Source organism: Dromiciops gliroides, chromosome 2 (assembly GCF_019393635.1).
Source record: "Dromiciops gliroides isolate mDroGli1 chromosome 2, mDroGli1.pri, whole genome shotgun sequence".
Classification (NCBI taxonomy): domain Eukaryota; kingdom Metazoa; phylum Chordata; class Mammalia; order Microbiotheria; family Microbiotheriidae; genus Dromiciops; species Dromiciops gliroides.
This window is the reverse complement of record NC_057862.1, coordinates 122,516,322-122,531,132: the sequence shown is the minus strand read 5'-3', so window position 1 is coordinate 122,531,132 and position 14,811 is coordinate 122,516,322. Positions and strand designations below refer to the sequence as shown.

Genomic DNA, 14,811 nt, shown 5'->3' with positions numbered 1-14,811 from the left:
ATTAGAATGACGGAGGCTTTTTCTAAGATTCCTTCAACCAGGATTTAGTAGCAAGACAACTGAAAGAGTTTAAATGCTGTCCTATTCAGTGATACCTCATGGAAGGGAGGTGACCCTGGGTTCTCCAGGGCTATGCCAAAAGAGCCCAAGCTCTGTCTAGAAGGTTCTACCATGCTTGAAGTAAGATCATTACCAGTAGGCTGACCACTTCATGATAAATTCTTTGTTTCATAGGTTGCCATAGCCAAAAAAAACCCCAAAATGCCCCACAGCTCTCAGCAGTGACTAGTAGAATGGCATAAAAGCCGGGGGTCAGGGTGGAGAGAAGTGCTAAGAACGACAGTTTTTTTCTATACAATTTAAGGTTAGTCCTTCAATGAAAGATCATTTGTGCAGTGACCAACGAAGTGGAAGGCTATTGGTAGAACTGAATCACATCAATTTTGACTTCATTATAAATCAAGAGGTTCATATATTTGGGTGGGGAAAAAACATTTTCAGTATAATTGGTTTCTTTTTAAATTCTGTGTTTGGACTTCTTGGGAGGAGCCAAGACAGGCAGTGACTCTTCAGAGCTCTTCCCCAAATACCTTCAAATAATGCCACAAGACAGTAGCTGGAGCAGCAGAACCCACAAAAGGATGGGTTGAGATTATTTTCCAGCCAAAGATGGCTTAGAAGGTTGGCAGGAGGGGTCTGCTATGCTGGGGCGGGAGGGGAACCCAAGCCCAAGGTCGAGTTGACACAGATCCAGTCCCAGGCAGGCTGAGCCAGAGAAAGGGATCTCCAGAGCCTCTGAATCAGCTGCAGCACTGGCATCTTCTAACTAAGCTCACGGTCTGGTGAGAGGGCTGAGTGTTTGGCCAGGGGGAGATTACAGGGGTCTCTGCTGGTGCTGAGGCAGAAATTGGTTGTTTTACCCCTTCTGGGAACCAGGAAGCAGCCTTGAGTGGCAGCAGCCCAGGTGGGAGAGGGGCACAGGCTCACCAGAGCTATCAACCCAGCGAAACAAAAATTTTATTTTCTAATTAAAAAGCAAGTAGGCCTGGGGTTATTTTCAGACCAGAGTATGTACCGTTCCTTAAACTGTACCACCTGGGACCCTCTGAAGCTTGGGACAGTGCAGCCTGGAAGCAGGGTCCCACTGTAAGAAAGAATTAAAAGTCAAGTAAAAGATGGGCAAGATGAGCAGAAGGAGAAGATGCAGACCATAGAAAGTTTCTTTATCGACAAGGAAGATCAAGGTACGCCCTCAAGAGGATAGTGACATCAGGTCTCCTATATCCAAAGCTTCCAAGAAAAATATGGCCTGACATAGAGGCACTCAAAAAGGACTTTGAAGATAAAGTAAGAGGTAGAGGAAAATTCTATGTGTTCAATTTTATGCGTTTAAAAACATTATTGTGAGGAGTCCAACACACAAAAATAGGTTAAGAACTGCTATAAATGAAACCGGAAGATACAATTTGAAGCTAAACAGGATGACAAAAGATCTTGAATAGGCAAATAAAAGAATTGGCAGAGGAAGTTTCATTATGTTATCTGAAGGCAACAAGAAACATTTAATGGGACACATACACAAGCATTTACAAAAAAAAAAGACCAATATATAAAGGTAATTAAAACTTTTGTGCCAATATTTATTGAAAAGGAAAGTGAGTTCCTCTGATGAGCCTGGTTAAAACTTCCAAATACAATCAACCTATACTTTTTGATTAAATATGGTACAGTGGAAAGTACTGTCTTTAGAGTCAAGAGGACCTAAATTCAGTCACAACTTCACAACCATTTTCTTCATAAAGTGAAGGAGGTGTACTAGATAAACTTGAATGAATAAATGAAAAAAAAATTATTAGGTACTAGGGACATCATAAATACAAATGACACAAGTATCCTCAGGAGCTCACTTTCTAAAAGGAGGGTAACAACATAAGAGATTTGGTGGCCAAGAAAGGCTTCTCTGGTCTGGGAAGTCAAGAATGCTGAGTGGAACAACAGCATACTATTATACTAATAGGATACTAGTTTAGAGTTTATAGGGAGCCATTTGATGCTGGGAGACCAGAAACTTGCAATAATTCAGGTAAGAGATGATGAGGGTCTGGACTAGGCTGGTGGCCATGTAGTTAGGGGAAAAAAAAAAAAAAAGGATAGAGGAGAGAGATTAGGGTATAAATGACATGGCTGAGCAAAGGAATGAATATAATGGGGAGGGTAGGAAAGGGCAGGAAGTCCAAGACTTGGAGGTTACAAATATAGATGGCTAGTAAGGCAGTACCCTTGACAGAAATAAAGTTAGGAAAAGAGGTGAGTTTTGATGGAAAGAATGAATTTTCTTTTAAACAAGTAGAGTTTAAAAAGTTGAGCTTAATCAAGGTAGAGATGTCCTGTAAACTTCTGATGACATAGGACTGGAGCTCAAGGTAGATTCATCAGCATAAAAATAACTGAAATCCATATAAGCTGATGAGATCAGAGAAAAGAAAGGTCCTGGGGCAGCTGACCAGGGATAATAATGACCTCCCCAGCAAAGGATCTCTTTAATCAATCAAGAGTTTTGCTTTAACCAATTCAACAAACATTTATTAAGCACATATAGATGAGGCACTCTGCTAGATTCTAGGGAATCAAAGAAATACAAGTATTTTAGGTAGGGGGAAAACACTAACTGGAAGAATTAGGAAGGCTCTTCTGAAGCAGATGGCATTAGGGAATTGAGGGTTCCAAGAGGGGGACACGAGCAAGGAAAGTGTTCTAGGCATGGAAGACAGTCTAGGCAAAGACATAGACAAGGGGCAAAGTTTCGGACAAAATTTCATGATCAGGCTTAGAAACCACACAGGAAAAAATGCAGTGAATAAAGAATACCTATTGTTCAAACTAATTATGATAAACAGTTTAGATAGCTCACAGAGCCAACCAAGATGTCAGCACATATATCCTGACAGATGATGTAGGTGCATAACAAACTAGGCTCAGAGCAGAGTATGAGAAGGAAAGTGGATCTGACTGCCTTTTGGGAAATTGTGCTACATAATGGTCCTAACCTCACATGCACACAAAAAAAGCCCCGTCGTTTTTAACACTGATAGTTTTCCAATTCTGCTCTACGGCTATAAGTAATGGAATACTATGTCTCAAAAATTAAGAGGAAATGGAGAAGTGCAGATGTGCATGAAGATCATATTGCCAAGAGGGAATTACACAGGAGAAGCAATGTAAAAAAAAGTTGTATTACATCAGAAATCTACACTGTTGGAGGGAACACCCACCTTGATGAGATCTCAGATCCTTCAGAGTACTGAAGTTATGATGGTAAAATAAAGAGGATTTGGGGCAGCAGAAATAGAGCTGGACATAAAATAAATCTGACATGACTTTTTAAATATCCCTATTACTTGCCTGTGTCTAATTTGGTCTGTTCATTTATTTACTTTTTACTTAATACTATTTTATTTTTTTCCAATTACATGTAAAAATTGTTTCCAACAATCATTTTTATAAGATTTTGAGTTTCAAATTTTTCTCCCCTCCTCCCTTCCCAAGACAGCAGCAATCTGATACAGGTTATACAGTGCAATCATGTTAAACATTTCCATGTTAGTCATGTTGTAAAATAAAAATCAGAACAAAAGGGGAAAACCATGAGAAAGAAAAAAAAAGTGAAAATAATATGCCTCAACCCGCATTCAGACTCCATAATTCTTTTCTCAGGATGTGGAGAGCATTTTCCATCATGAGTCTTCTGGAATTGTCTTGGATTATTGTATTTCTGAGAAGATCTAAGTCAATCATCGTTGATCATCATACAATATTGCTGTTACTGTGTACAATGTTCTCCTGGTTCTGCTCATTTCACTCAGCATCAGTTCATTTAAGTCTTTCCAGGTTTTTCTGAAATCCACCCATTCATCATTTCTTATAGCACAATAGTATTCCATTACATTCATATACCACAACTTGTTCAGCCATTCTCTAACTGATGGGCATTCCCCTCAATTTCCAATTCTTTGCCACCACTAAAAGAGCTGCTATAAATATTTTTGTACATCTAGGTCCTTTTCCCTGGTCTGTTCATTTCAAGAATTTTTATCCTGCAATTAAATCCCCTATGAAAGTTTAGCCGTTTGTTATCTCCTCAATCCTAACATCATATTTGCAAATATTTGCAAAAAAATATTCATGCTTCCATTCAAGTTCCATTCTTTAACTTTTAAATTTCCTACTAAGAAACCTACAGTTACTCTTACTGATATTAGTGATCCATAAAAGTGTCCACTGTTGCCAGATATGATAACATCTATCTGTATTCTACTAGTCGACAGGCACTAGGCTAAGTACTAAAATTCGTAGTGTAATTTCCTTTCCAGAACCTCTATACTTGTCCCATTCTAACAAATTTTAGACTTCTGACTACACAGAAGAACTTTTCAAAAAGGCATCAGCAAAGAAGGAAAATTGGTCCTTTCTGAAGGACTGAGTAAATCCTGCTTTAAAAAAAAAGCTCATTTGAACTGAAAAATATAAAAGATAAAATCATGCTGACTAGATCCACCTCAAATGAGTACCAAACAAGCTATTCCTAATGTTTTCTCCTATTTCACCCTTGCTCTCCTCTCTTACCAATGACTTCAGCTCCAGTTTTGCTAAAATTGAAGCCATTTGGCAAGTCACCTTCTTCTCCTTCCCTCCTACACTTTAAGTTTCTCTGGTCTCAGAGGAAAAGGCACCCTTCTACCTCTGTGCTCGGTCCTTCCTTCCCATCTCTTACACGTCCTTCCTCCATAAAGCACCTCATGTGTTTCAAAATTCTCTTCTTTCTCCTTCCAATCATCTTATAAACATGCACAGGTCTTCCCTATCTGGCTTCAGTCCATACCACTTTAATGAAACATTCCTCTCCAGAGTCAAGATAATGACCTTAAGGTAAAACTACTAAATCCCCAACAACATTCTCTGTGATCTCTTTCCAACATACAACACTGGAGACCACTCTCCTTAATAACCTTCACTGCTGGCTTCCACAAAATTGCACACTCATGGTTCTCCCACCCCTCTAGTCATCTGTCTACTTATCCTCTTTAGGACCTTTTAATGTTGCTGTACTCCAAGGTTCTATTCTAAGCACCCTTCTAAATAATAAAACCTCTCCCTTAAGTGATCTCATCCACTCTCATGGCTTCAATTATCATCTACACAGATGACTCCAAATCTTTATTGTTATCTTCCATCTCTCCCCAGGGCTCTAGGCCCATTATTTCTAAATCTTACTAGATAGCTCCATCTTCATGTCCCTCTGGCACTTTAAACTCATCTTGAAAACTGAATTCTTTCCTGGAGTTGGTAGCACATTCCTGTAGTTCCTGCTACTACAGAAGATGAGTTCAAGAGTTCTGTGCTACAGAAGGACTAAAGTTAAGTGCACTAAGGGTATGAGCACCAAATGCAGCACCAATGTGGTGAACCCCTAAGGGGGAAAAGGGAGCGAGCAGGCTGCCTAAGGTGGAGTGGACCAGGCCAGGCTGAAAAACAACTATGGGGTGGGCCTGTGAGTGACTGCTTCACTTCCAGCCTGAGTGAGACAGAGAGGAAGACAGATGACAGAAAAAGAGGGAGGGAGGGAGGAGGAAAGGAGGGAAGATCATCTTACCCCTACCCACACTTTTCTATTTCTGTTAATGACACTGTTGTCCCAGTCACCTCTTTTTAGTCCTTCTACCTTGCCCCACACATTCAATTAGTTAGCAACTCTTCTATTTCTACCTCCACTATCTCTTATTTCAATCCCTCCCTCACTTCCACTGCAACCACATTAATCTAGGCCCTTTCCTTTCTAACTCAGATTCCTATCAAACCCAACCAACTGGCCTTCCTAACTCTAGTCTATGAATTGTTTTAACATTTTGAAAACTAGTACAACATAACTGATTTCTGTAATCCAATGTATCTTATTTTGTGTCTTTCATAATACTTCTCTGAGAAGGGGTCCATAGGCTTTACCAGGCCCTGTCAGAGGTGAAGAAGCCTTGTTCTAGTCTTCCCTCTCTCTAATCCATCCTGCACAGAGCTGCCCAAGGAACCTCCCTAATGAACTGCTACGATCATTTTGGTCCTTTAGTTCCCCTACAACCTGGCTCCTTACTACTACTGCCCTTTACCTATTTTATGTCTGTTCTTCACTCATCATCATCCGGCCCTCTCCCATGCCAAAATGCATTCCCCTCCTCTATCTCTGTCCCTAATGCCTTCCTTTTCCTAAATACTCAACTCAGATGTCACTTTGAAGCTTCCCCTGCCTCCCACCTTGGCAGAAGAAAAATACTTTCTCCTATCTTAAATTTCTTTTTAAAAAGTGGTATTAGGGGGCAGCTAGATGGCGCAGTGGTTAAAGCACCGGCCCTGGATTCAGGAGTACCTGAGTTCAAATCCGGCCTCAGACACTTGACACTTACTTAGCTGTGTGACCATGGGCAAGTCACTTAACCCCCATTGCCTAAAAAACAAAACAAAACAAAAACAAAAACAACAAAAAAAAAGTGGTATTTTTTTAACTCTTCAAATTTTTCATAACACTTCACCTTGACCTCTCCTTTATGTTTATTCCACTTCTTATATTAGTTACTTGTATGCTTGTCCTTTCCCTCACTAGATTGTAAACTCCTTGAGAATAAGACTAATATCAGACCTATCTTGGCATTCCTAGTGCCTAAAACAATGTCTTTCACAAAGCAGACATTTAATAAGTGCTTATAAATTGATTTCTCAGGAGCTTAACATTTCTAATTTTAAAACAAAACAGTTGGGGTAGCCAGGTGGCGCAGTAGCCCTGGATTCAGGAAGACCTGAGTTCAAATCTGGCCTCGGACACTTAAAACTTACTAGCAGTGTGACCCTGGGCAAGTCACTTAACCCTCACTGCCTCACAAAAAAAGAAAAAAAAACAAAAACAAAACAGTCCAGTTCGGGCCACAGGGAGATGATAAAACTAACAGAAGAGTCTCAACCAAGTATCAGAGAATTACCCAATCACAGAATCTGCGCACTGAAGGGGGCCTTAATGGTCATCTAGTCCTACCCACACGCCAAAGGAATCCCCATGACAACATGCCCAACAATTGCTCATCCAGTCTCTGCTCAAAGGCTCCCACAGAGACCGGCTCACTGCTTCTCAAGGCCACCTATGCCAATTCTGGATAGCTCCATCAAGGAGTTTTTCCCAGCATGAAGCCTCAATGGACTTCCTTCCAACTGCCACTCTGTTCCTGGTTCTACCCTCTGGGGCCGAGCAGAATCAATTTCATCCCTCCTCCAAGTGACAGCCCCTCAAATACTTAAAGATACTTATCATACCCACCCCTCCCCCTCTCCAGGCTAAACATTTTCAGTTCCCACAATCAATTTGCATATTCAGGCCCTTCAACAGCCTGGCTGTTCTCCTCTGGAAACTCTGTAGCTAATCAACGTCCTTATTAACTGGAGTTCCCAGAACTATACACAAAACTCCAGATGAGGTCTGACAAGGAACATCAGGGCCATTATACCCTTAGAGCCCGAAGCCACATTCTTCCTAATTCAACCCAAGGGGCAGCTAGGTGTTGCAGTGGATAAAGCACCGGACCTGGATTCAGGAAGACCCGAGTTCAAATCTGACTTCAGACACTTGACACTTACTAGCCGTGTGACCCTGGGCAAGTCACTTAGCCCTCATTGCCCCACAAAAAATAAAATTAAATAAAATACATAGGATTACAAAGGAAACCAACTCTATTGAAATATAATTACCTAATTCAGCCCAAGACTGCACTGTTTTTGGCTGCCGCATTACACTTCTGACTCATACTGAGCTAACAGACCCCTAAAATGCCTGAATTATTTTTCAGAATAACTGCTCTCTATCCATGTCTCTCCCATCTTCCATTTGTGAGGTTGATCGTATGTACCCAAGTATAAGGCTTTACACCTATAAATTTTGTCCTGTTTGGTTGAGCTCTAGGCCCAGGGGTTCTTGACCCTTTTCATGTCATGGACCCCTTTGACATTCTGGTGAAGCCCATGGGGTCCTTCTCTGGATAATGAATAATGCATAAAATACATAGGAAACACAGGATTACCATACATAGGATTACAAAGGAAGCCAATCATATCGAAATGCTGTTATCAAAATATCTTTGAAAATAAATTCACAACCCCAGATGAGGAATACCTGGCTCTAGACTGTCAAGTTCTTGTGAAATCCTCACATTCCTTCCTCCCAGCTTTGCAAATCTGATCAGCAGAATATCTGTCCCTTAATTAGTCACAAATAATGTTTAAAGGTCCCAAAGGTTACTGCCCTGGAGCCCTCCTGACACGTTGGCACAGAACGTAACAATTACTCTGAGTATGGCCATCTAACCAGCTTGGAATCTAGCTAATGGCAGTCCTGTCTCATCTTCGCCTTCTCCACAAGAAGAGTAGGAGACATTTTATCAAAGCTTTGCTAAAATCTAAATAAACTATGTTCACATCATTCCAGTTATTGACTAATTTAATATTCCTATCAGACAGGGAAATGCAGTGAATTTGGCACAACCTGTTCTTTTTTTTTTTTTTTTTTTTGGTGAGGCAATTGGGGTTAAGTGACTTGCCCAGGGTCACACAGCTAGTTAAGTGTTAAGTGTCTGAGGCCGGATTTGAACTCAGGTACTCCTGACTCCAGAGCCAGTGCTCTATCCACTGCACCACTTACCTGTCCTAGCACCTTCTTCTGAAGTGGCAAATAACTGGAAACTAAGAGAGTAGCCATCAACTGGGATGGCTGCTCTATCCACTGCACCACCTAGCTGCCCCAACCTATTCTTGATTAAGCTATAGTGGCTCTTTTTTCTTTCTAGAAATTTGCCAACCAGCTCTTTAATTATCCTTCCTGGAATTTCCCATTGGCCTATAATCTGCAGACTGTTTTTATGTTCACATACATAGCTGTATGTGGTAAAGCTAAACAAGAATGGCATAAATCATTAATAGTGCCAGTATTCTGTACACCACTCCATGACAGGAATCAATACACCAAATGCTGAATGAAAGGAAAAAAATTAATCAACACAGGTTGTTCCTAAGTCTGTTTTCCTCAGAACATACAAACCAATTCATAAAGAAAGCACCTGAAAAAGTGTTGAAAAAGTTTGTCTGGTTGCACAAAATTCTTCACCTCCAAAACCAAAGCTTGAGATTATTGTAAAATTGACAGTAAGGACTGCTGGAAAGGTAAGGTCCCAGAGGTATCAAATGCTGTATAAAACTTCCAGGATCAGTCCATATGATGGCTAACTTGCATTTCAAATAATCGCAGACAATATAAAATACATGGGAGTCTACCTGCCAAGACAAACCCAGGAACTACATGAACACAATTAAAAAACACTTTTCACACAAATAAAGTCAGATCTAAACAAGTGAAAAAACATTAATTGCTCATGGGCTGGCCGAGCCAATATAATAAAAATGACAATTCTACCTAAATTAATCTATTTATTCAATGCCATACCAATCAAACTACCAAAAAGTTATTTTATAGAGCTGGAAAAAAAATAAGAAAATTCATCTGGAAGAACAAAAGGTCAAGAATATCAAGGGAATCAATGAAAAAAAGATATGAAGGAAGGCAGCCTAGGCATACCAGATCTCAAATTGTATTATAAAGCAGTAATCATTAAAACAATCTGACACTGGCTAAGAAACAGTGGTGGATCAGTGAAATAAATTAGGTACCCAATACACTGTAGTAAATGACCACAATAATCTAGCATTTGATAAGCCCAAAGATCAAAAATTGGGGGAAGAAACTCATTATTTCACACACACACACACTGCTGGAGAAACTGGAAAACAGTATGGCAGAAACTATAAACCAACAGTTTACACTGTATACCAAGATAAGGTCAAAATGGGTATATGATTTATACATAAAGAATGATACCATAAGCAAATTAGGAGAATATGGCATATTTACCTATAAGATCTATGGATAAGGGAAGAACTTATTATCAAATATAGGGCTAGCTATAGAGAGCACTGTGAAATGTAAAATAGATTATTTTGATTATATAAAATGAAAAAGGTTTTGCACAAACAAACCCAGTACAAGCCAACATTAGAAGGAAAGCAGAAAACTGGGGGAAAAATTTTTACAGGAATCTCTGATAAAGGCCTCATCTCATTTCTCAAATATATAGAGAATGTACTCAAATTTATAAGAATATATGTCATTCACCAATTGATGAATGGTCAAAGGATATGAATAGGCAGGCAGTTTTCAGACAAGGAAATCAAAGGTATCCATAAACATATGAAAACCACTCTAGATCACTATTGATTAGAGAAATGCCAATTAAAACAACACTGAGGAACCATTTCACACCTATAAGACTGGCTAATATGACAGAAAAGGGAAATGATGAATGTTGGAGAAGATGAGAAGATGTGGGAAAACTGAGCCACTGATGCACAATTGGTGGAGTTGTGAACTAATCCAACCAATCTGGAAAGCAATTTGGAACTATGCCCAAAGGCTATAAATCTGTATATACCCTTTGATCCAACAATATCACTGTTAGATCTGTATCCCAAAAAAATCAAAAACAGGAAAAGGGACCCATTTATACAAAAATATTTATAGCAGCTCATTTTGTAGTGGCAAAGAATTGGAAATCATATGGACAGGGGAAGAATTTAGGACCAAATAAGATATAGAGAGCAATACAAAATGTAAAACAAATAATTTTAATTATATAAAATTTAAAATCTTTTGCACAAACAAAATCCATGCAACCAAAATTACAAGGGAAGCAAAAAACTGGGAAAGAATTTTTGAAACAAATATTCCTGATAAAGACCTCAGAACTGTGTCAAATTTATAAAAATACAAGCCATTCCCCAATTGGTAAATGGTCAAAAGATATGAAAAGACAGTATTCAGACAAAGAAATCAAAGCTATCTATAGTCATATGAAAGAATGCTCTAAATCACTTGACCCAAGAAATACAAATTAAAACAACTCTGAGGAACCACCTCACACCTATCAGATTGGCTAATATGACAGAAAAGGAAAATGATAAAAGATGGAGAAAATGTGGGGAAATTGGGACACTACTGCATTGTTAGTGGAATTGCGAATTTATCCAACCATTCTTGAGAGCAATTTGGAACTATACCCAAAGGGCTAGAAAACTGTGTATACCCTTATTAAAGAAATGGATAGTAATTCCATGGCTCCTGGAACCTTACCTTGTCAGAAGGTTTGTGATCTGCAAGGCAAGGGCTGCACGGTAGCGATCTTTCTCTTGAACCAGGTAGCGAACCTCATCATGAATGCTAATACAGAAACGGCCATTGATGTCAAATTCTTCAAATAACCATTTCATGGCCACAAGCATCAGATGCAGGTAATCCACAGCTGAACTCTGTACCACCCAGTTCACTCGGCTGGTCACAAACTGCAGAATGAACAAATGAGGCAATGGAAACTACAAAGAACACCAAGACTCAAGGTCCTAGGTCACAGATTGTTGAACTCAGATCCCTCAGAGAATGGCACACTTCTAAAGCTGTCATGGCAGGAGTCCTGAAGAAAGCTAGAGATAACCACATGGCAGTTCTCCCTTTGTGGGGTAGGGTGCTCTGTCTGTATGAGGGAGTCACAGTGACTTCACCCAGGCCCACTAAAACTGACCTACCTCCCCTCTGACAACTGCAGGCTCCAGAGCACGGGAAATTTGGCAGTCCAGCACAGGGGTTCTAGGGGCATCTGACATGGCAATGCTCTCCAATTTGTTGAACATCTCTGACTCTGTCCCTCCTGCCCAGACTCGATCAGCTACCAAATCCCACTTTCTCCTACGAGATCTGAAAGGCCACAAGAAAACAAGTTCCCCAGTTTGTCTTCTAGCCACAACACGGATCCTACCATCACTTGGAAACAGGCACAGCTGAAAAAATATCAGTATTCCTACTCTCTGGGGATGCAATAGGACAAAGGAATTGTTAGTAATTTTATAAATGGAGAACTAAGGTATATAGTAAGGTTATTTATTAAAGGGTCCTGGGAAAGACCAAAATCACAAGGCAGACAAATTTTATAGTGCCCCAACATAATGCATTTAGATAGTTCTTTTTAGTTACAAATAATTTTCAGATATATAATCTCATTTAATCCCCATAATAATCACGTGAGACAGATAATAGAAATGTTACCTCATTTTACAGATGAGGAAATTGAGGCACAGTGAGGTTAAATGACTTGCTGAAGTCTCCTGGCTTCCCAGGGCTTCAAACTACAATGCCAACTTAGGCACATCCTCCCTAACAAATTTTAGGCACAGTATAGGATCAGTGGGTCTCACGGCTTTGTGTCTGAAGTTTCTTCAAGGATAAACTCAGGTGCCATTTCTTCCATAAAAGACTTCCTTGATCCTCTCCCATATGAAAATGATCTCCCATCACTCAAATTTTTCAAAGCACTTTGCCTTGCACTTTGTTATGTTTCTTGTATCACAGCTATTTATGTACATATCTCTCCCCATCCCCTACCCCACTCCAACTAGATTGTGAATTACTTAAGAACAGGTCTAGAGCAGGACTTCTTAAAATTTTTGCACTCAAGACCCCTTTTCAACCAAGAAATTTTTACACAACCCCAGGTATATAGGAATATAAAATAGGTATACATAACCTTTTACTGTTGCAAATTTTTTTGCAACCTCCACATACAATTACGCAACCCCTTACAGTTTAAGAAGCTAGGGTCTGGAGCACATCTAGATTTGTGTCCCTATAATACCCAGCACAGTGCCTTTAACAAATTAATAAATGTTCATTTAACTAAGTTCAAGAACTGATAGGGGCTTTATAATGCCTTCAAAATGACACTTTATCTATGGTCCCCTACTCCTAGAAGTTTACTCAGATACCTACCTGCTCCCTTTCAATCCATCCTACATATTAAATTAAACTTTGAAAAAATGGCCCTTTCATCCTGGCTCAAGAACCCACCATGGTGCTTTATTCCCTACAAGCAAAACCAACCTTAGATCTGGACATGAAATCACTAGTTCCATGTCAACCACTCTCAAGAAGCAGACCCTTTTGCTTACATCTTGGAGGCTTCTTTCTGGATCTTCCGTAGGTCGTGAAGAGAGACCCAACCATCTTCTGTGCTGTCCAGTTGAATCCCGAGTTCCTTCACCAGCCACTCGCCATCCTTTGACAGTTGGTACCTAACAAAAAGGAAAGAGAACCAGTCCATGAGGTTTTCCTGAATACCTGCTCCGTGGTCAGTTAATGTTGTGAGGAATACATAGCCTTCCTTCCATCAAGGAACTTTCAGGGTAGTATGGGGTTATAAGACATGCATAATATCGAATACAAGTAACACACAGACAGAACAGAATTGCAAGGAAGCTGTGAGAGGAGGGGTCATTACCAACTAAGAAGATCAGAGAAAGCTTCCTAGAGGAAGCATCACGATAGCTGAAATTTAAGAGACAAGTGGTGGAAAAAGGCATTTCACAAAGGAGGAACAACACTAGGAAAGGCAAGATGACAGGAAGGTATGTGCCAGACACTGTGTTAAATAACTTTACAAATATCATTTCATCTGATCTTCACAACAACTCTGAGAGATAAGTAGTATTATTATCCCCATTTTACAGATGAGGAAACTAAGGCAAAAAAAAAAAAGGTTAAGTGATTTGCCCAGGATCACACAGCAAGTAAGTGTCTGAGGCTGGATTTGAACTTAAGTCTTCCAGACTTCAAGCCCACTGCTCTATCCACTGTACCACCTAGCTGACTGAATAATAAAAGCCATTCCCCAAATAGTCAAAGAATACGAACAGGCAGTTTTCAAAGGAAACTACAAGATATCAACAGCCATGACAAAATCGTTCCAAATCACTAATAAATGAAAAGTAAAGCAATTCTGTGGTTCTACCTCATACCTATCAGATTGGCATGGCTGACAAAAAAGGGGAAATGACAAATTTTGGAGGGGATGTGGGAAAAACAAGTGCATTAATGCACTGCTGGTGGAATGGTGAATTGGTTTAGCCATTCTAAAAAGCAATTTGGAACTCTATCCCAAAAGTCACTAAGCTATTAGTAACACTGCTAAATGGGACCATTGGCCCAGCAATATCACTACTAGGCCTACACCTGAAAGAGTAAAAAGATGATATTTTTGTATAAGCACAAAAGTATTTATAGCAACTTTTTTTTTTGGTGAGGAAACCGGGGTTAAGTGATTTGCCTGGGGTCACACAGCTAGTAAGTGTCAAGTGTCTGAGGCCAGATTTGAACTCAGGTCCTCCTGACTCCAGAGCCAGTGCTCTATCCACTGCACCACTTACCTGTCCTAGCACCTTCTTCTGAAGTGGCAAATAACTGGAAACTAAGAGAGTAGCCATCAACTGGGAAATGGCTGAACAAAATGTGGTATATGAATGTGATGTCATTTATTTTGGCATAATAGTATTCCAACAGAAATGGTTTCTGAAAAACATGGTCAGTCTTGTATGAACTAATACCAAGAGAATAAAACAACTTATATAAAAACAACATCAAAGACAACTGAGAAACTTAAGAACTCTGATCAACACAATGACCAGTAAGAATTCCAAAAGACCAGTCAGTGAAACATGCTAGCCACCTCTTAACAAGTGATAGATTCAAGATGCAGAATGAGAAATTGTGCATGACCAGTACAAGAAATTTATTTTGTTTGACTATATGTGTATTTGTTAGAAGGGTTTAGGGATTTTTCATGAGCGAATGGG

General features: G+C 39.7%; 1 protein-coding gene across 3 annotated transcripts in view; it reads right to left on the bottom strand.

Moving 5' to 3' along the window:
- POLG (DNA polymerase gamma, catalytic subunit) overlaps positions 1-14,811 on the bottom strand; it is a 43,914-nt gene that overhangs the window by 11,110 nt on the left and 17,993 nt on the right. For 2 of the 3 annotated variants that reach the window (XM_043982970.1, XM_043982969.1), the window contains exons 21-23: positions 13,132-13,254; positions 11,716-11,884; positions 11,267-11,475 (exon numbers count right to left, since the gene is read on the bottom strand). In XM_043982970.1, the coding sequence (XP_043838905.1) occupies positions 11,267-11,475; positions 11,716-11,884; positions 13,132-13,254 (501 nt within the window). Of the gene's footprint in view, positions 1-11,266; positions 11,476-11,715; positions 11,885-13,131; positions 13,255-14,811 lie in introns of those variants that run through there. The other variant, XM_043982971.1, reaches the window with a different exon arrangement.